Source organism: Labrus bergylta, chromosome 15 (assembly GCF_963930695.1).
Source record: "Labrus bergylta chromosome 15, fLabBer1.1, whole genome shotgun sequence".
In the NCBI taxonomy this organism is placed as follows: domain Eukaryota; kingdom Metazoa; phylum Chordata; class Actinopteri; order Labriformes; family Labridae; genus Labrus; species Labrus bergylta.
The window spans coordinates 25,389,307-25,409,662 of NC_089209.1; the positions used below are offsets into that span (position 1 = coordinate 25,389,307).

Consider the following 20,356-nt stretch of genomic DNA (forward strand, 5'->3'; position numbering starts at 1 on the left):
TTTTAAGCCTCTTGACAAACTGTTACATTGCACCCACCTGTCAATCATGTCAGCTACGTGCCTAACTATGGATAACACATATCCTTCATGAAATCAAAACGGAGCCGTTAAAAAAAAAATCACTCCCGAACAGTGTGTGTCCATGATGACACTAACTTATCAGTCCTATTTCGTTTTTTGTACCAGGCTGTAAACATGTTTATTTATGCTGTAAAAACTGTTTTTTTTCCTGCTGTTGTGTTTGACTTCAGGGGTTCCTGGAGCCAGCCTCAAGCAGACACTCGACAAACTGCAAGATTTTGCTCTTCCACATTGCCTTCATTTTTAAGATCGAAGGTTGGCAGCCACATGTCCGATGGTCCAGACACTGACCCACAAGTTGCTCCCGCTGCTTCGTCGTCAGCGTCTGAATGGATATGATAAAACTGATGGTCACTTTACAAAGTAACCTATACCATCAGTGTGTGAATGTGTAGGTGTGACCTGCAGTGTGAAAGTGCTTTGAGTAGTCAGGAGATCAGAAAAGCACGATGTAAATGTAACATTTGTGTACTCCCTCTTGCGTTGTTTAATGATTTAGCCATAAACTTTTACTTTTGGCACCAGAACGCCGTTTATTCTGATAACAACAGAAACATATACAGTAAAGGGCCTCTCACAGCCACTGTTGTAGTAATAAGCTCCAACATTGCTAAAATATATAAAAAAATAATTGAGCACTTATTTATGAGTACTTTTAGGGGAGCTAAACACTAACTTATCAGGGATACAGCATAGTGCAGACAGGCAACGACACAGAGGGCTGCACCGCTCAAGCCTGCAGGAGCTCCAGCAGAGGGCGCTCATGTTACACAAATCATCAGTCCCAGTCAGTAATATTTACAGTCTATGGTCCCAGTGGATACTCATCACAATGCATCATAAAGAATATGTATTTACATAATTAAAATAGTAAAATAAGAGAAAAGTATGGCAAGTGGAATCATTAACAAGCTCAAGTCCTTTTTCTAGGATTATTTGGAGATGAATTACAATATTTTAGAATATTATAATATACAGTATAGCCTAGAATATTTTCATATATATATGTATATATATATATATCAGTTTAGATTTAAAAACATAATTTATGAAATCTTAAAAAAATAATTTAAACTATTAAAAGTGTGAATTTGAGCTCCCTTCACTTTGCTAGAAATAATATGAGATTTATAATAAAATATGTATTCACATTGAAATTCAAGTGACCAAAAAAAAAACCACACATTTTCCAAAATAAGTTTAAAACTACAAATAATGATAGGCTATGTAAAATAAATCTACAAATATCTTACGAGTATGTAAGTGTACACATTTCCAGAGTAGACGAATAACAGTCTCAGGGATTAATATCTTTTTTTTAAATTTAATTTAAAAGGATTTGACTTGGTAACACTGATGAATAATTATAAAAGTTAAAAAATTTAACGTTTAATCAAAAATAATTACGCTTACTGTGGGTGAGGCACAGACTGTAAATGTAATGCCTTAAGTTTTTTTTAAGTTCGCAATTTACGTTGATTAAAAATTTGTCATTAAATTATTTTATTGTAGTTTTACCATACATTTGAATTGGCCTTGTTAAGATTTGTTTCCGGAAAAAACCTTTTGATAATCACTCCTGTCGTATGCTCCTGTCCTACAGTCAGGCCAGGGGCTGCAGCTCGCTCTCGAGACACACAGCTACACCGTCTCCATGGTGATACGTCATCAAAGCTCGACCAAACAAAGTGAGTGCGCCAGTCTGAAGAAGCGTTCAAAAAGTTTTTTTTAAACTCGTTTTGACGGGTAAATGCGGGAAAGATGTGAAGATTAAATATGATATAGGTCACCTTTATGGGAATATATTTGTGTTCCTGCTGCAATGACACAGTCAGTCGTCGTCCAAGGTGAGTAAAACTACTGAGATAACTGATTAAACAGTAACGTTAAAAGAAAAGAAAAACAATAACAGGAAGTGTTGTGCTTGATTTTGAGATTTCAGCTATAAATTGTATAATATTTATTTATTCAGTTATGCTGTCTAATGTTTAAATCCGTGTTCTCCAGTGGGACAGTGTGGAAACCAGGTCGGCTGCAGGTTTTGGGATCTTGCTTTACGGGAACATGCCCATGTCAATAAAGTAAGTGTCAAATGTTATATTTTATTTGTATTGCTTTCAGCACATTTAATACACATGTGAACTCAATATGCTTTACAGAAGACAGAAATAAACAAACACAATATAATATCAGAACAGAAATATAACAAATAGGTTTAAAAACACATGAAATCCAAACACATTTATAAAAGGACTCTGCATCATCCCATACAACACTGACACACACACACACACACACACACACACACACACACACACACACACACACACACACACACCTGTTTCTACTTGAGGGCTCACACAGGACCATACACCAACTGTACATGAACACACACTCACAGATGAAGAAAGAAAAGCAATGACAGCTCTTAAAATAAATGTTTCTGCAGGATGTTTGTTCCAAATACACACAACACACTGATGTAGAAAGCTGAGTCAAACACATTCAGCTCACCACACATCTGTTTACACTATAACACTGCATGTTTTAAAGGACTGCAGTACAAGACAATTTGAAATGTCCTTAACGTACACGTTCACTGCATTTTACCATGACTCTCAATTGCTAGTTGAAGGTTGAAGTTGAAGTTATAGCTGTTATAAAAGGGGTGTTATATAGGAACATATTCAAAAAGAACTCTTACTATGTATTACCTTCTTCTCAGTCATCAGTTAGAAAGAAGAGAGGGACGATGTCTGTGTAGAAAATATTTACAGCAAATGATGTACGTATATTACACAGTCAAAAGTAGTTTGCCACAAATGAAGAATATAAGTTAATTGCACAGTCAGAAATGTAAATATTACAACGGTAAGAAATGTTTTTTCTGCTTTAGAAAAATATGATAAAGGTAAAAATCTATGTATGCTCTGACGCTCAGGTGGAAAGTGTATGAATAGAAGTAGGTAAATGAATAAATATATATATAATACACAGTGGGCTGCACGGTGGTTCAGTGGTTCAGTGGTTCAGTGGTTAGTGCGGTTGCCTCACAGTGAGGAGGTTCCTGGTTTGAATCCCCATCTGACAGGAGTCTCTCTGTGTGGAGTTTGCATGTGTGGGTTCTCTCCGGGTACTCCGTCTTCCTCCCACAGTCCAAACACATGCTCGTTAGGTTAATTAGTGACTCTAAATTGCTCCTAAATGTGAATGTGAGTGGCTGGTTGTCTGACTCTATATGTCAGTACTGTGATTGACTGGTGACTAGTTCAGGGTGTAACTCCGCCTCTCACCCAGTGACAGCTGAAATCAGCTCCAGCCCCCTGCGATCGGAAAAAAAGCAGTGATGGATGGATATTATTGCAAAAGTATAAGTAGGTGAATAAGAGAGGAAGGGTGATGCATTGGAGGGTCAGTGCATGTTTGAGTTCAGTGTGGTTGTGGCTCTGGGAAAGAAACTGTCCTTAAAGGCAGGGTTGGTCATTTCCTCCAGATCCACTTTTTAAGATCTTGGTTGAAATTGTCTTTAGGTCCTGACAGAAATTAATAATTCATGTTCACTGAAACAGGAACAAAGAAAATCTGTCATCTGTAGCAGTTATAAGTCTGTAAAAACTTCAACCAATGTCTGCCATGAGGGACCAATCTGATGAACCAATCACACGCCTCCCTGCTCATTCTCTACCCCTTACATGCACTAACCCACACTCAAAGAGCATCACCGATGACGGAGTTTATACTGTGAGTTTACTTACTGCTGAATGAGACATGGATGACGGATTATACACAATGTAAGAGATGAGCATGTAAGTGAGGGGCGTGGCCTTTTAGGGAGCACAGAGGGGAGGAGGTGTAGACTGAGCACTGAGGGAATGCTACTTTTAAATAATACTAGCTTTCGAAAAAATAAACCATCCCTGCCTTTAAATCGGTTTGTCCCTGTTCTGTTGGACATCTAGCGCCTTTCAGTGGGATACACGTCGAACAGATGAAAGTTATTCCTCGGACAGAACTTCATGAACGATCCATCATTTCCATCATCAAGCACAGTTTTTTAAAATCTTTTGCCGAGTGTTTTAAAATGATATCTTATGTTGGTTTCTGGCAATAAAGACAAAACATTTTTTTAACTGTAACTTATAATCAAATACAGTTTGATGAAATATATCTCAGGTGCAGCCCTGGAAGATAATCTCACACACATTATTGGTTGAAAACAGACTTTTTTTATGGTCACATCTACAGTAAACTCATCCCTTGTAACACATCTTTGTTTTTTTCCTCATCAGAAAGGAGTGTACGATGAGGCCCTCAGTAGTTTTTTCCGAAACGTGGACTCAAGGTAATCTCTTCTGTTTTTAACCACTTATTCCTGTTCCTCCTTAAAATAGTCCTCTTTATGTTGACGATTTTCTATATGCTGGGCTTTTCTAGGAAACGTGACGGGGGATCCTGCTGTGTTGGTGGGAGGATCCAACATCTGAAGGCCAGGGTAAGTTCTCGCCTTTACCAGGAAACAGTTTTTCATCTTGTAGGCTTCCCAGATGTAACACTTCAGAGTCAGGGTCAAGGTCAGGCAGGGGATTCTGTGTCGAAAGCTTTGGCATTCATTGGTTAAGGTTACAAAAAGGATTTATGGAATGAAGACCGGGGGGGGGTCAAAGAGCAATGCAATATACGTGCTGGCCTCATAATTGCATATTTGAATCCACAGGCGGTGCTGGTGGACATGGAGGAGGGTGTGGTCAATGAGATCCTACAGGGCCCGTTGAGAGAAGTTTTCGACAGCACGCAGCTCCTCACAGACGTGTCGGGTTCAGGCAACAACTGGTGAGAGACAGACGAACCACAGGACGTCAGCTCACATGGCCGGGGGCAACTGTTACAAATCAATGTTTTGTGTAGCTGGGCCCTATTGGAACACATGTTGGGGTCCAAATAACTGAAAGGGTTAATACGTTTTGTAATGGTCCTATAGACTGCTTCCATAGGACACGCTGTTAGTATATCTATAATGTGATCTTCTGGCGAAACAAGTCCATTTGAAGTACTTTGAAGTCTCAGTGAAGACCCCCCTGATCCTGATGATGGCACCATGCTCCTCTGATAAGTTACAGAACCTACCCTATGGCCCTTAGTCACCATGGCAACCCAAACAGCGTTGCCAGCTTTAACAGACTCAGGATCAATACATGTAAGATCCAGGTAGTGACAACGCTGATACTACCTACCCTACCAAACGGCACCCTCAGCCCCCCCACATCTCGACCATGTAGACTGATGGGCAGCCAGAGCCCGGACATCACCGGGGTTACCAAGAGGGACCCTCCCCTCTGGTGTTTCGTCCAATTATCAATCAATCTTTATTAGTATTAGCAGGTAGAAGACCTTACTCCTTGTTATATTCTCTACAAAGACCCAAACCCTCATGAGCACTAATAATCATTTCAAACCACAAAGTCTAAAATAAGTCTAAGTCTAAAATTCTGATAAAATATAGTGACCTATATCTACAGTTCCTTTCTGTAGTGATGTTAGAAACCCTTCAGGCTCAAATATTCTTTCTTTTCAAACACGCGTACATGTAAACAACCTGCTGCGTCGTGAACGTAAATGTTCACACACTTACTGATGTACAACGCGTGTTACTGGAGGATTCCTCTAGAGGGAGCACCTCATAAAATCAGACGATGTAGAGATGATCTGTCACCAGCTATTTTGGCATGCATGTTTGTTGCTATGCAACGGCAATGACACGTCTTAGTGTGGGTAGTTGCAGGTTTGATCTATTAACTTTTTGCTGTTGTTGTTGTAGCTTTCTGGTGTCTCCGATGTCATTTCTGGCTTCTTCAGTATTACAACCTTATACTGTTAGTAGTGCGAACGAATAGCGTTAATTTCTGAGGACGATTGACGAGGCCGACGAAGTATACTCATTGCCGTAGTCTGATCAGGTATTTTAAACCCAAGAAGGAAGTTGCAGCCATCCAGCTGTTTTGTTGTAATAGCTGCAACTGTTGTAAGCGATCGACTTGAGGTAGTTTTTTCTTAGAACCTGTTGGTCATTTGGACTACAAAATATGTATTTTTTGAAATTCTGTTTAAAAGACAAACCAGATCACCAGTGAGTGTGGTGAACTTCACAATGGAGTTTAGTTTAGTTAGGGGTGGAGTTTTTAGGAGTGGAGAGCTGTTTGCATGATACCAAAAGGAGGATGACGAGGATGACGAGGATGTCGGGCAGAGCCCCCCAAAAGCTTTTACATTCCTCCAGTGAAAATTAAAGCCCCATTCAAACAGACCAGTTGTTCAGCTCCAACTTTAAACATGAACTCAGCATCTTTTCTTACCGTCTGTTCCAAAAGTCAGAAGTGAACTGGGGAAAAAGGTGTTTCAGTTTGCTGCTCCCTTTACTTTGAACCAATCACAAAAAGAGCTGAGGTTTAACGAGCTGCTCTGATTGGATGCTTTTAAGAGGAAGTTAAATGACTTGGAGGCGGACACATCTGGATGTAGATGATCTCCCTGATATGTTTGTGGGCGATGTTAACAAACTACAAGGAAACTTTTCAGATGCTCCACAAACAGAGGCTGCTGCTCTCAGAGAAGGACCGTAGAAATATAATTCAGTGGACTCCTTCTCTCAGGCAGGATCCAAAGAAAGTACTGGAGCATACAAACCACTGGAGGCACTGCGTCTTCCTGGTTTGGACTCTGAGGAAGGAAGACGCAGTGTGTTGAAACGTTCCTTTGCACCAAAATAAATTTGGCTTCAGTGATTTGCGTGCTCCAGGACTTGCTGCCTGAGAGGAGACCACTGTATTATCTTTTGAACGATCTTCTTAACAAACATTTGCATATTTAAATGAGTTAATTATGTCTGTTAATGTCTAATAGGGTCTTTTTTTTGTATTTGTATGTGTGTGTGGTACTCTGCCAGGACACTCTTGACCAAGAGATTTTTAATCTTAATGAGTTTCTCTCCTGGTTAATTAATGTTTAAATAAATGAAGATGAATCAATACATGTAGCTCAGAATATGAACGACGTGCTGCTTGTTCTTCAGGGCCGTTGGACACATGACGTACGGCTCAGCCTACAGGGAGCAGATCGTGGACAAGCTGAGGAAGGCAGCAGAACACTGTGACTGTCTGCAGTGCTTCTTTCTCATCCACTCCATGGGAGGAGGTAAGCCGCATATTTGTTGACCTTGTTCATATGCTGCGTTCAATTGCAAGTCGGAAGACGATAATTCCGTGTCGGTTTTTCTGACATCCAATCTGAGTTAATAATTGACGAACGATCATTCTGCTTACCTGTTAGTGTTTGCCCTATAGTTTCTGATTTGAAATTCCGACTTGAATAGCTGCTGCATTGAACTTTACTGAGTCAGAGGTCATTTTTTTTCCCCCGAGTTCCGAGTACAATGGAACGCAGCATATCTGACAGCCCAAATCAGATTTTTGTTACAGTGTCATCTCAGTCTGGATGCTCTGGACACTGGAGAGAAAATTCAAACTGATCACTCGCAAAACAACAAATTAAAGGTACACAATGATAGAAGCAAACATTGGTATCAGCCAATAAGGGTTTTAAAGTAAAATAATGGGAGCGTCTCTAAATAAACATGTTTGCAGACATAAATAAGAAGCAGAGACACATTGAATTAGGACAGTGTACATTAAACAACATGTTCAGTACACAACGATGTAAATATACCGGAATTAGCACAAAAGCTTAACTTCATCCGTAGTCCTCAGACAGTTACTGACAATAACGTAAAACCAATTTACAGTCTTCTGGACAGCTCACAGAAGAACTCACCGACAGTTTGACAAACAGAATGGACACATCAGTCACATAAGAAATAACAGACACACTGACAATGAGCTCATTCAAAACGCAGGATGATCCAGAAGCTCCCGAGAACGGACACCATGAAGTGGAGGACACATATTATATGTTTGTTTTTACCAATGTGAGTTTTCTTTGAAAGGTGAAGTAGTCGTCTCAATCCCTGATATGTGCTGGTCATTTAACAGACGCCACCTTCTGACTAACTTCAGTTCTAAAGGTTTATCTTTAGGGCTTTTCATTCCTTTATTTTAGAGACAGGACAGCAGATAAAGTCAGAAATCAGGGAGAGAGAGAGTGGATTCAAACCTGGGGTGTGCGCACTAACCGCTTGTCCACGGGCGACCCAGACTACCTTCAGTTCTACACCTCGGTACATTACAGTGTCCTCCAGTTTGTGCTCTGCTATTTATCCTGTTGTTAGCTTTTTTCTGGATAAAATAATGTAAAGGTGAAGGGGTAGCCCATTCAAACTTTAAAAACAAGAAATCTTATTCTAACTAATGATATTGCAGTAGTGTAAATGATGAGATCTGGTGTCCAAAATGTTGACTTGATCTGTTTTAAAGGTCCCATATTCAGCTTTTTCTGGTTTTATATGCCCTTTAGTGTGTTTTCCATGTGTACTGTGCATGTTTAGGCACATCTATGTTGAAACGCAGCTTCTCCTACGTCCTCCTGTTAGCTGTAGCATTAGCTGCATGTAACGCTCAGTTCTAGCCCCCCTTGATAAAAATTTGTCAGTCCGACGTCATTGTCAGTGTGAGATCACTGATCTAAGCCCATTGGCTCGTTGTGGCAAGCCCTGCAGCTCATGTTGCACGCCCGTTAACTTCTGTAGCACGCCCACGATATGCCGTAGCCTGCGGTAGCACAGTAGTGCTAAGTGCTAATGTTTATGCTCCGCTCGGACGGAGCCAGTGGCTGCATTCCCAATATGGTAAAAGAGGCGGGCATTTTCCGAGAACCGTGCTGAGCAACTGACCAATAACGACAGAGCGGATCGGCAGACCAATCAGAGCAGACTTGACCCACGTGGGGTCTAACAGTGTGGGCTCAGCAGAGCGTAGCTGACAGACTCAGAGCGTAGAGGGAGCAAGGAGGAGCAGTACATGAAAACAGACACTTTTTTCGGACTTCAGCTATTGTGAACGTACAAAAGTAGTTACATAGATTAAATACACGAACCCCAAAAAGGGCAGAATATGGGCTCTTTAACGAGCTCGCTGTCGTATGTGACCAGGATGTAAAACCAGATGTTATGTGAGAATTAAATCTTTGTGTACATGTTAGATTTTGCCTGCTGTGAAGTCAGAGAAGGTCGAATATGACGGACATCTTCCAGGTTGAACTTCATAACATTTGAGATTTTAATTTCATCGACTTCCTTTCACTTTATACTCTCAACCAGCAGGGGGCAGCATTCACCTTGAAAAGTGAAATTTGAAACACCGTTAAAAAAACACCAATGTAAGTTTGTATCATTTCCACAACAGAAAGTGAATCCATTGTTTTTGAATGTTAGGAACGGGCTCAGGCCTGGGTACAAGAGTGCTGGGTCTGCTGGAGGAGGAGTTCCCCGAGGTGTGTCGGATCGTCACCTCCATCTATCCGTCTGCAGAGGATGATGTCATCACGTCTCCGTACAACAGCATCCTGGCCATGAGGGAGCTGACGGAGCACGCTGACTGTGTGCTTCCTGTTGAAAACCAGGTCTGTGCAGGTTTAATAGTCCGTCTCTCTGCAAACGAACCTGCTGACTGCACAGACTGAGATCACCACTAAGTTTGTGATCTATAAACCTGACTGGTAAAATTTATGTTCATCGATCAAGCTTTTGATGAATAATGTCATGGAGTGTTGACTGACATGAGCATTATGACAACTATCTATCGTGTGGGTCCTTAAAACATACAAACACTGAAGATATACTCGTTCATAATGATGTGTTGCCGCTGCAGGACGACTGCATGAACGTTTATTTTCTCCGTCCTGAATCTGGCTAATGATCCAGCGCTGAAGACCTTTGATCAGCCCACTCGTTTGTATGCATTTTTATTCATGATGAACTTTGCATTGACCGTGTAAGGTTGAATGTGGGCGTGTAGAGGGCGGTGTATGGAGCTGATCCTCGGGCGCACATTTTCATGTGGGCTGTGATTTAAAAAGGGGACATCACAGCTGTGCGTACGCCTGTTTTACAAATATGAGTCATTTTTACCGTACACCTTCAGGTTTTTGTTGTACGTTAGTGTTGTGGTATTCAAAATCAGTCTTGGTCTCAATACTTGTATCGAAACCACTTTTTGAAGCTCTCAGTCTGGTCTCGGAATCTAAATCATTTTTACGCAGCCTTGTCTCGTTTTCAGACCAGGCGCCCTCCAGATTTTAAAACAAGACCACCACTGATAGTCTATATATATCACTGTGATTAGAAGGAAAAAGCCTCTTTCTAAAAGAACAAAAAACTTCATTATAACTTCATCATGATTAGATTTGTATCCCCCGGTTACAGACTCAACCTTCCCTGTGTCACGCTCTAAGTGAGTGACACGCCCCCTGTGAACAAGATGATGATTTTTCATTTATATTTATGGTCTTGGTCTTGGTCTTGACTCAGCCTTGATCCCTGAATATCTTAGTCTTGTCTTGGAGCACTCTGGACTCGGGTATGTCTTAGTCTTGGTTAGTGTGGTCTTGACTTGTATACGTACACTCGTAGTATGGATTCTACGCTCTGTTTTATAAAAGAGACCCCAGATTTAATACTTCCCCCCCCCCCCCCCCCCTTCTCCTCCTGCAGTCGTTGGTCGACATTGTGAACAAGATAAAACAAATGTCTCACATTGGAAAGCCGGGCTCTGTGATCAAGACGGACAGCTCAGTCATCTCAGGGCAGGGGGGGCTCAGCGGGGCAGAGAAGCCCTTTGACGCCATGAACAACATCGTGGCTAACCTGTTGCTCAACATCACCAGGTAAAGTATCTCAGGTCTGACCCATGTGGGACTTTTGGGGCTGATAACAATAACAATATTGGGGAGAGAAAAAATCTGAAACAGATAAATCAGCCGATATCTTTCTTAGATCTATCTTCGATCTGTAGAGATAGATAGATATAGATAAACACATTTATTGTGATGATCCCTCAAATTCAGTTATCAAACACTTGTGGAAAAGATATTTAAAGAAGACAAAATGGTCACTCAACTGGAAAGTAACTGCTTATGTGCGTGCATTACCGCCTGACATCACCTGAGAGTGATAATGTTTGTTGTAATCCATATAGCACCCTCTGCTGGTGACAGAGAACTGCTAGTGTAATACACTGAAACTCAAATTAAATGCTGTTTGACTGATGAATAAATCTAGTAATATTGGCGCATATCTGAGATAAGATTAACCGATACCGATAGTCACTGGATAAGCTAATATCAGACAATAATATCGGCTGGTTGATCGAATCAGTCGGGCTCTAACAGTATCACTGTTAAACATACGTCGATGGTTTAAGTCCTGTTGTTTTTTTTGACTCTTGATTCTACATCTTTTCATCAAAGACTTCCAACCTCCAACTTAATACATTTTTATTGAAGGCACTTAAACAGAATATTTATAATACCACATAATATACCAATGAGCTCAGTTCTTTCTCATCCAAAGTTTCCGTCAGACCGAACTCTGTCAGCCGGGTTTATCATCATGAGCTGCTTTATCAGCGGAGAAGCTAGCCTCGGTAAATAAATCAGCTCACCTCGTCTGACCTCACAGGAAGACTGGAGGACTGAGAGGGCAGCTGGTGTATTTCAGGGAGGATTTCATTGCTGCCAGCAGGACGCCACTGCTCGACTGTAAATTTAGCTTGACTTTTTTTTAGCTGAGGACCAGGTTAACCAATCAGCACAGGCCTTATAGCCATCCAGGCAACTTTAATGATGGAGGAAACATGCTGTAATAAAAAAACTGTCACTCACAGTGAGGAACTGATCATGTAGAGTCTGTGAATGTATTGCAAAAGGGGGGAGGGTCTTTTACTGTAAAATCAGTACTTCATAAGTTTCACTTACACTGCAGAAACTCAAATCTTAGGAAGTGTGTTTATCTCATTTCCAGACAGATATCTCATAATACGTTTTATTAGTCATATTTACCTGACTAGTCCAGATCAACATTTTATTTTGAGATATTACAAGCACAAAAAATGAAATGCTCGTAATATGTTAAATCTGCTAATAAGCTAAAATATTCATTTAGTTTATTGATATGAGACGTTAGATCCATTAAAACAATCTAGGCCTTATTTCTCGCTTGTAATAACTTAATATAAGATTTGTATTTGGACTTGTGGTGTAAATGTGGCTTAAGAACGACACTTTGATTACTGCGCTAAGATTTGAGTTTTTGCAGTGCGCCTCTTCAGTTCTCTTATGTGTCACTCTAACTTCCCTGTGTCTCAGCTCAGCTCGCTTTGAGGGATCACTCAACATGGATCTGAATGAGATCGCCATGAACCTGGTCCCGTTTCCTCATCTACACTACCTGGTACCGAGCCTCACGCCTCTCTACACGCTGGCAGATGTCAGTGTCCCCACCAGAAGGTGACTGCGCTCTCACTGTCACTGCAGCTATTTTTTTCTCTCACAGTTGTTTGGTGTCCCACAGAGCTCCGAGTAGTGAGCTCACATGAACTCCATCATCCCCTCAACACGGGTGTCATGTTGACATTAGTGATGAATGAGAGGGGATCCCCCCGCCATCAATAACCTTACTGGTTAGAGGGTGGGAAAAAAACAAAACATGTGCACTGGATCTTAAAGGTGCAGTCAGTTCAAATGTTTGTTGCAGTTTGTAAACGCAACATTCAAACTGTTGCCCCTCCTCCTGGTTTTATCACCCCCAGAAGCTCACACTCACTCCAGGACTTTAGTGTGTACGTTTACTGCTTGTACCTACACTGCAAGCAACGACACGTTAGCACAAGCTAATCGCTGGTGTTTGTCACCTGCCTGTCCAACAGAAAGCAGACCAACTCTGCATCAACCAAAACAAAACAAAACAAAACATAAAGATCCAGTCACAGGACAGAGTCTCTGCAGACAGTCACCACCACACGTGTATGGATAAGTGATGATTGATCGTTAAATTAGTATATAGTCTGTAAGCTGCTGACTCTACCTTTCAAGTCTCACTGACAAGACATTCATGTTTTACAATCAGCCGGACAATAAGATAAAAACGTAAATAAATCAAATCAAATCTGTCAAATTTAATAGAATTGTGATTAGGAATCTGAGAATATCATAAAACTGGATCCCCAGAGTAAGACCTTTATGTCAGAATGTTAAAAATACATTTTCTACTTGGTCTCTTTTCAAAGCCAGAAACACAAAGGACAAAGGATTTACTGCTCTCTCACTGTCTCAGTCAGGTTTAGTTTGGAGCTTACACAACACGTTTTAACAAAAATGATCCAGGTGTGGCAGCGGTAGATTAACAACATTTGTGAGCTACAATGAAAACAGTGACTTCAAAGACACAAATGTAACGCTGGTTTCTATTAAGAAAAATGATCATTGTTAGGGCTGTCAGCATAACTAGTTACTCACAATCAGTTAAAGTCTGAAATGAATGCAGTACGTTTTCTTTAATCCTGATTAATCTCATTATTTTGTCCCTTTAGGCTTACCGTAGATAGTGGTCCTCAGTGTCTCCCTGTAGTCTCAGTGATGTAAAAGAAGGACGCTGCTGCATCTTTGAATGTCTCATTTCACTTTAACAAACTCTCAGACAGCTCAGCTGACGAGTTCAAAGTATCGCTAAAGCACAGTATAGGACAACTGGGCCTAGTGTGAGTGCGCCCTCAGTTCATGTCCTAACCCTCCATCCACCAGAAGGTCCTTACTTAATTTCAAAACAAATGCACAGCTGAATTCAAAACATGGAGTAAAGTACTCTCACCTTAAGACAGGACAAACATTAAACAAACGTGACCTACATTTTCATTTCATCTCTATGCAGACGACACTGTTTTGTATTGTTCTGCAGATTCTGTCAAGTTAACGATTATGAGACTGTATGCTAATCTTCTTTAAATTGCTCAGACATCGAGAGTATATGAGTATAAATATCTTAGCATGTGGCTCGATGAGGGACTCACTTTTAAGTTCCATGTAAAAACTCTTTTCTCCAAGTTGCGACAGAAAATTGGCTTTTTGTACAGAAACAAATCAAGTTTTCGGTTATCATGCAGAAAAAGGATTTTTGAAGCTGTTCTTATCAGTGATGGATTACGGCGATGTCATTTATAGACATGCTGCAGCTTCAACTCTGAAGCCTTTGGACGCCGTCTATCACTTCGCCCTCAGGTTTATAACTGCTGATGGATTTGACACTCATCACTGTGACCTGTTTAAGAGGGTCAGTTGGCCTTTTCTTGAAGAGAGGCGCAGCAAACGCTGGTTTTTATATATCTTTAAGGCTCTTCCACCTTAGATCACAGACCTGTTGGAGTGGAATTTGGGCACCTACGTGACCCGTTCTTCTGATTGGCTCGTTCTTAAAGTTCCTCGAGCTTTTACTGAACTTGGTAAATCAGCATTTTCTTTTGATGCCCCAAACTCGGGGAACGCCCTCCAGCAAACTCTAAAGATCAGAGTCCTTCCCTCTCTTCCAGAGTTTAGGAATTTGATTTCTGGACACTGTTTTCTAAATTGTAACTGTTTTAATGGATCTCATTGGTATTTGTCACTGATTCTGAGTGTATGTTGTGTTTTGCTTGTTTTACTTTTCTTGTAATCTCGACGGCGTTGGAAATGAGGGAAACCTCAGTGTCCTTTTGAGAATAGATAAAGCTTTGAAATTTTTGGTTTCCAATTCACATGATAACAACAAATGTAATTCATTTAAAAGTAACAGCCCTAATTATGAACTTAGTAAAAAGGTCTAACTCTGTGAGGATTCTTTTATTTTGCTGCTGTTACAGCATGCTTCTCTGCTGACTGACTGAATCCTCCTCAAGAATGTGCACTCATTGGTCCTTAGCCCCTTAAGACCCCCAAATGGAAAAAAGTCAGTCCCAACTTTAATATGAACCAGAATTCATGGAGCTGCAGGCTTCTGACAGGAAAACAGCATTTGATCCGCCAACCACCTCCTCCCTCTTCCCTCCTCCCTCCTCCTCCCTAAATCTAGCTGCCATGAAAGTATCCTGTGTTTGAACCGTATAGACCTCGTCTTCTCCAGAGGAGCTGCTTATTGGTTTAAAAAGAGTGGGGGTCTCACTGGGCAAACTCTCAGCATGAATATCTGTAAGTGTTTGAATGCAAAGCAGGGTGTTGCTTAAGGGTGTCTTGCCTGCTCAGCAGAACGTGTAGAGTAAATAAAGGTATAAAACACTTCTTTCTTATACATGTTGACCCCTGAATACACGACCAGCCGGTCCTACTTGAGGGTCCTGAATCCCTTCAAGACCCTTCAAGATTAATAATGTAGACTTTATATTCTGATCCTGATTCTGAAGCCTCAACTAGGACTGTCATTTTCTTTTCTTATAACATGTCTGTGTCCTCTTAATTCCCCGTCTAGACTTGATCAGATGTTCAGTGACGCCTTCAGTAAAGACCACCAGCTGATCCGAGCCGACCCGAAGCACAGCCTCTACCTGGCCTGCGCCCTCATGGTAAGGGGCAACGTGCAGGTGTCTGACCTCCGCAGGAACATCGAGAGGTAAGCACAGCACCATCCTCCCTCTCTCTCTCCATCTAAATCAAAACATCCCCCACAACTCAGTAACCCCCCTCCTCCTGACAGGGGCCCAGAGATGACCTTCACTCTCTGCCTCCCAAATAAGTACCCCCATTTAGCCCTGACGGCAGTGATTCATGACTGGTCCATTCAGCACCCACCTCTCCGCTGCCCTCCCTTCAGCGCTCTCCCTGCAGACCTTGTTTTTCTGTGGCGCAAAGTGGAGGGGAAAGTGAGACAGACGCTGCTGTGAGAGCGCATATTTGGACGTGACCATGGTATATAGGAAGGGAAAGGAGGGAGGAGAAGGGGGGTAGGAAAGGACAGAAATATTAGCTGCCAAAAGTTTCTTTAGGGCACACGTCTTTTTTTCTTTTCTTCATAAAACAGAAAAAGTTAACAGGATGTTTGTTATATTTGTGTTACATTAAAGAGCTGCTAATCCGAGGAGAGATGAACCCTTTCAATATTTTTAAAGCATAAAAGCAGAATGAAGTTGGTTCAAAAATTCTTCTCATCTCTTTTCTCTAAAGCCGGACGTACACTGTACAATTGTATAAAAGTCGTGGTGGAGGGACGCTGGTGGTGTAGTGGCTCAGTGGTTAGTGCGCGTGCCCCATGTGTGGAGGCTGTGGTCCTCCTTTCTGACTCTAACCACTGTCCTATCTCTCCATTAAAGACACAAGAGTCCAAAAATAAATCTTTGAAAAAAAAAAGTTGTAGTAGAATGTTAGCTCACACCTTACGACTGGAACATTTACATCGCACGACCAGAGCTCACCATTAATGTGCTCACACTGTATGACCTGATTTTTTAATTTTTTTTAATTTAAGGATATCAAACATTGAATACAAATGTCTTCCACTCTCTATCTCACACAGTCTGATGATAAGCAGCTAATTCATAAAAAATGTTCCCGGTCAACTAGATGTCCGCAGATATTTCCTGCCATTATCTGAGGGGGGAGACCGTTTAAACAGGCATGTCTGCTGTTGTCATGGTGTTTTCCTGTCAGTTTGTGCAGACACAATCAGCTCGTATCTCGGCTCTCACTGAGGGAGTGTTTGCACTCATACAACCAGAACCTCAAACATGCCGGTCAGGAGCAGCTGATCGGCCTCAGTGTTCACTGCACGACGTTTGGCGAGCGATGACTTCAGAGTTAGTCCCACAACTCTAAATGTGGGTCTTAATGGTCCTGAAATCACTCAAAGTTTAAGCTTGACTTTACACGTTAGAAAGCTTGTTAAACAACACATCCCCACATACATCCATTAGTAGCCTAATTATCTTTAAAAATAATGATGAATAAGAAAAGAAAATGTCATGTTGAAATCTTGAAGTCATTCCTCTTCTTGTACAGTTATCCATGTTTTCTACAAAATGTGTCAGTCATAAGACAGCAGTTATAATACAAACAGTGGTGTTACCGTTTCAGTTTTGAATGATTCTGATCAATTTGTAGCATTCTTTAAAGGTAAAGTTTTCCTCTTTAGGGCCCCATTAACCATCAGTTATGTCCCGTCTCCAGACTGAAGCCTTCGCTGCCCTTTGTCTCGTGGAACCAGGAGGGCTGGAAGACGGGCCTGTGTTCGGTCCCTCCTGTGGGTCACTCCCACTCGCTGTTAGCTCTCGCCAACAACACCTGTGTAAAGCCCACGTTCATCGAGCTGAGGGAGCGCTTCACCAAGCTCTACAGGAAGAAGGTGCTCTTAAGTCATTCAAGGTTTAGGACTCTCCTTCAGAAAGAGTTAATTTAAAAAACATCTGATTTTCATGTGTGAGTGTGTCAAGGGGTCAGAGCTTTATTCATTCAGAGTCCAGAAGAATGAGGTGTGACTGAACAAAGCATGCAACCTCCAGTGTTGAAAAATGAAGCTCATGCTGAAGTTCGAGTGTCCACTAGAGGCTGGCTGCAGAAGCACAGGAAGTCACATACACACCCATTCAAAAAAGCCAGTAAATTAATGAGTTTACAGCCTGGTTCAAAACATGAAACAGGTCTGATTAGTTATTGTCCTCATGAGCACACACTGTTTTTATAACTCATCTGTTTTGATATTTTGAACTATACATGTAATATATATCCACAGCTTTTGGAGTGCTCTTTAAACCACTGGTACTCAACTGGTGGGTTGGGACCCAAAAGTGGGCCATGAGTGAGGAGTCATTTTCAGTGGGTTGCGAAAGTGTGCCTAGAAAAATTGGGTCATAAAGTTTATCATGAGCTTTTAAAACATGTTTGTGTACCGTCTTGTTCCAAAATAAACAAATCCAATTGGTTGAAAAATATCAGAAATTTGGGTTGCGGTTTATCATAAAGGATCACATCTTTCCCCGCAGGCTGAGAGCTGGACTACTTTACTGCAGCTAGTAGGAATGCAACCCTGGCAAACTGAAAACAGACTTTAGAGCTACACAGCTGCACATAAACTGCATGCTGTCGACTTGGCTGAGGTTATTAGAAATTGTCACGCAAGAAGACAGTTCAAACATTTTTTCTCTCTGCTTCTTATTTCCCAGTGTGACTTGTATTCTGAACTTTACTTTTTTTCATTCCAACAGTAATATTTCTTATTACCAGCTGTGTGTGTTCTTTCTTGTGTTTGTTTTCCCTCTTAAAGCCTGACATCATATTGTTGTCTTTCTGCTCTTTGAAGGCTCACCTGCACCACTACCTGCACGTTGATGGGATGGAGCAGGAGTTCTTCTCAGAGGCCGTCAGCTCCCTCGACTCACTGATCGAAGAATACAATCAGCTGGACGCCACCAAGGGGAGACTCGTGCCTGATGCACCCAGACTCGACATCGCCAGATGAAGGATGCTCTGATGTTAACGTGTGGGTGTGTGTGGGTTTGTGTTTGTGTGTTCTCTGTCTGCTTGCAAAGTGATAATCATTGTTTTTTAAAGAATGACACAACACAACCAAAATGTTTGTACATACCTTTATAATTTATATCTCATTATTGTCTAATTTATGACCTGATTCAACATTTTCAGGAACAACATGTCACATTACAAGAGTTTCACTCAATATGTTTTAGAACCTGATATAACATGTAGGTGACCATTAGGAGGTTTTGGTCATGAATTACCGTAAAATCTGGAGATTAGACGCACTTTTACATCTGAACAACAGGCTGCACCTTATATCCCTGTGCCACTAATACACCTGTACAAAATACTGAGACATGCAACGTCATGCCTACATGTGCAGCCGTCACCCAGTGCACGCCACCTGATGCTGAACACAGATCAGTCTGAGGGCGCCATGTTAACAACTTTTCTCCCTCATAAGGTCATTATTGTGCTTTTAAAAAGAAAGCTGGTATACGGTGAAGTAAATCAACCTTGTGGAGCGCTGGCTTGATTGAAAAGACTCCTCAATTAAAGACAACAAGTGACCAGCGGAGGTGGGAAGGGGCTGTTGGTCCCGGGCTGTGGCTCCGTACTCCTCAAGTATCAGCACTACCATGAGGCTGAGAGCTGAACTTGTGTCCTGCTGTAGTCGTCAGGATTGTAAACTCCACATGGTGAAAACAGATGGTGCTGCAAGAGCTGCACAGAAACTGCACGTTGTCAACTTTGCTGAACACAATGAAAAGTGTCACGCACGAGGACAGTTTAAACCTTTACCCCCTCAGGGTGACCCTCAGACAAGGCTGCGTTTTAGGGCGCACTCACATAAGGCAATCTGTACCGTTCCCAAGCACGCTTCACCCCTAAAGTCCAGTTTGTTTGACTACTGTGATTGCTCCATACCATGGTCAATCACGGTACACTTCCTTAGTCCTGGCATCGTTGGAAGAGGTGTTCTTCGGCACGGTACAGTTCATACATGAGCAGAAGCACGGGTACACAACGTGGAGATTAAGTATAATCTGCCCCCGCCTCCATTATCGAGAAATAGTATGCTCTGGCTGTATCTGATCAAAATAAGCCACAAAGTCTGTAAAGTTTCATGTTCTCTGTGTTGTTCTTCGATGTGCGAACATGGGCTCCACCGAGCGTCCCTTTTATCTATTCTTTCTTCAGCCTGTCTTGTAAACTAAGCATGCTTCATGATCACATAAAGCCATGCATGTGTTGAATTGCAACGTTATGTACAAGAGATAACCATGCTCAGACCCTGGTTAGTCCTGGAATGGGGAGGGGGGCATGGTGCTTGAGTACAGTACGGGCACCTTTGCCTAGTGTGAGTTTGCGCTTATATTCCGGTGCGACTTGCATCCAGATTTTACGGTACATCTGCCATTTCCGCTAATGCACTGGCCACATGACTTAACGTTATTGCACGATCATGTCCTTAGAAAATAGTTCATTAAAAAGAAAAGCTTCAAACTTTCATGAAATATCTTGCCGCCTTTCTTTCTTATTGAATGAGGTTTTGTAGTTTCAGTTCGAGTCTTGTGGTTTCTTGAGGCACGTCACCAACACTGAGGAGAACTTTAAAGGTCTCATATTATCCTCCATTACTTTAAATAAGTCTCAGAGCTCCTCAAAACATGTGTGTGAAGTTTCTTGTTCTAAATCCACTCTGATCCTGTATTTGATCATGTCTATAAACCCCTCTATTTCAGCCCTGCTCAGAACAGGCTGTTTCTGTGTCTGTACCTTTAAATATGTAAATGAGCTGTGTCTGACCACACCCCCTCTCTGGAAGGGCTTGGGTGTCTCA

The 20,356-nt window shown here is 41.6% G+C and overlaps 1 protein-coding gene across 1 annotated transcript; it reads left to right on the top strand.

Moving 5' to 3' along the window:
• The first annotated feature begins 1,744 nt into the window (after nucleotides 1-1,744).
• Nucleotides 1,745-20,270, top strand: tube1 (tubulin, epsilon 1). The gene is made up of 12 exons (XM_020636685.3): nucleotides 1,745-1,928; nucleotides 2,089-2,162; nucleotides 4,371-4,423; nucleotides 4,516-4,573; nucleotides 4,796-4,911; nucleotides 7,148-7,269; nucleotides 9,461-9,648; nucleotides 10,739-10,911; nucleotides 12,391-12,531; nucleotides 15,518-15,658; nucleotides 17,209-17,383; nucleotides 18,338-20,270. Exons 1-12 carry the CDS (start codon nucleotides 1,904-1,906, stop codon nucleotides 18,494-18,496), a joined length of 1,425 nt encoding a protein of 474 aa, XP_020492341.2. The 5' UTR covers nucleotides 1,745-1,903; the 3' UTR covers nucleotides 18,497-20,270.
• The last annotated feature ends 86 nt before the right edge of the window (nucleotides 20,271-20,356 follow it).

Excerpts from the sequence above, each read along its gene's own strand:
- tube1 (XM_020636685.3), top strand. The coding sequence starts at position 1,904 with ATGACACAGTCAGTCGTCGTCCAAG. Across the intron at positions 4,574-4,795 it reads TCCAACATCTGAAGGCCAGG|GCGGTGCTGGTGGACATGGA; the intron begins GTAAGTTCTCGC and ends TTGAATCCACAG. Across the intron at positions 9,649-10,738 it reads TGCTTCCTGTTGAAAACCAG|TCGTTGGTCGACATTGTGAA; the intron begins GTCTGTGCAGGT and ends CTCCTCCTGCAG.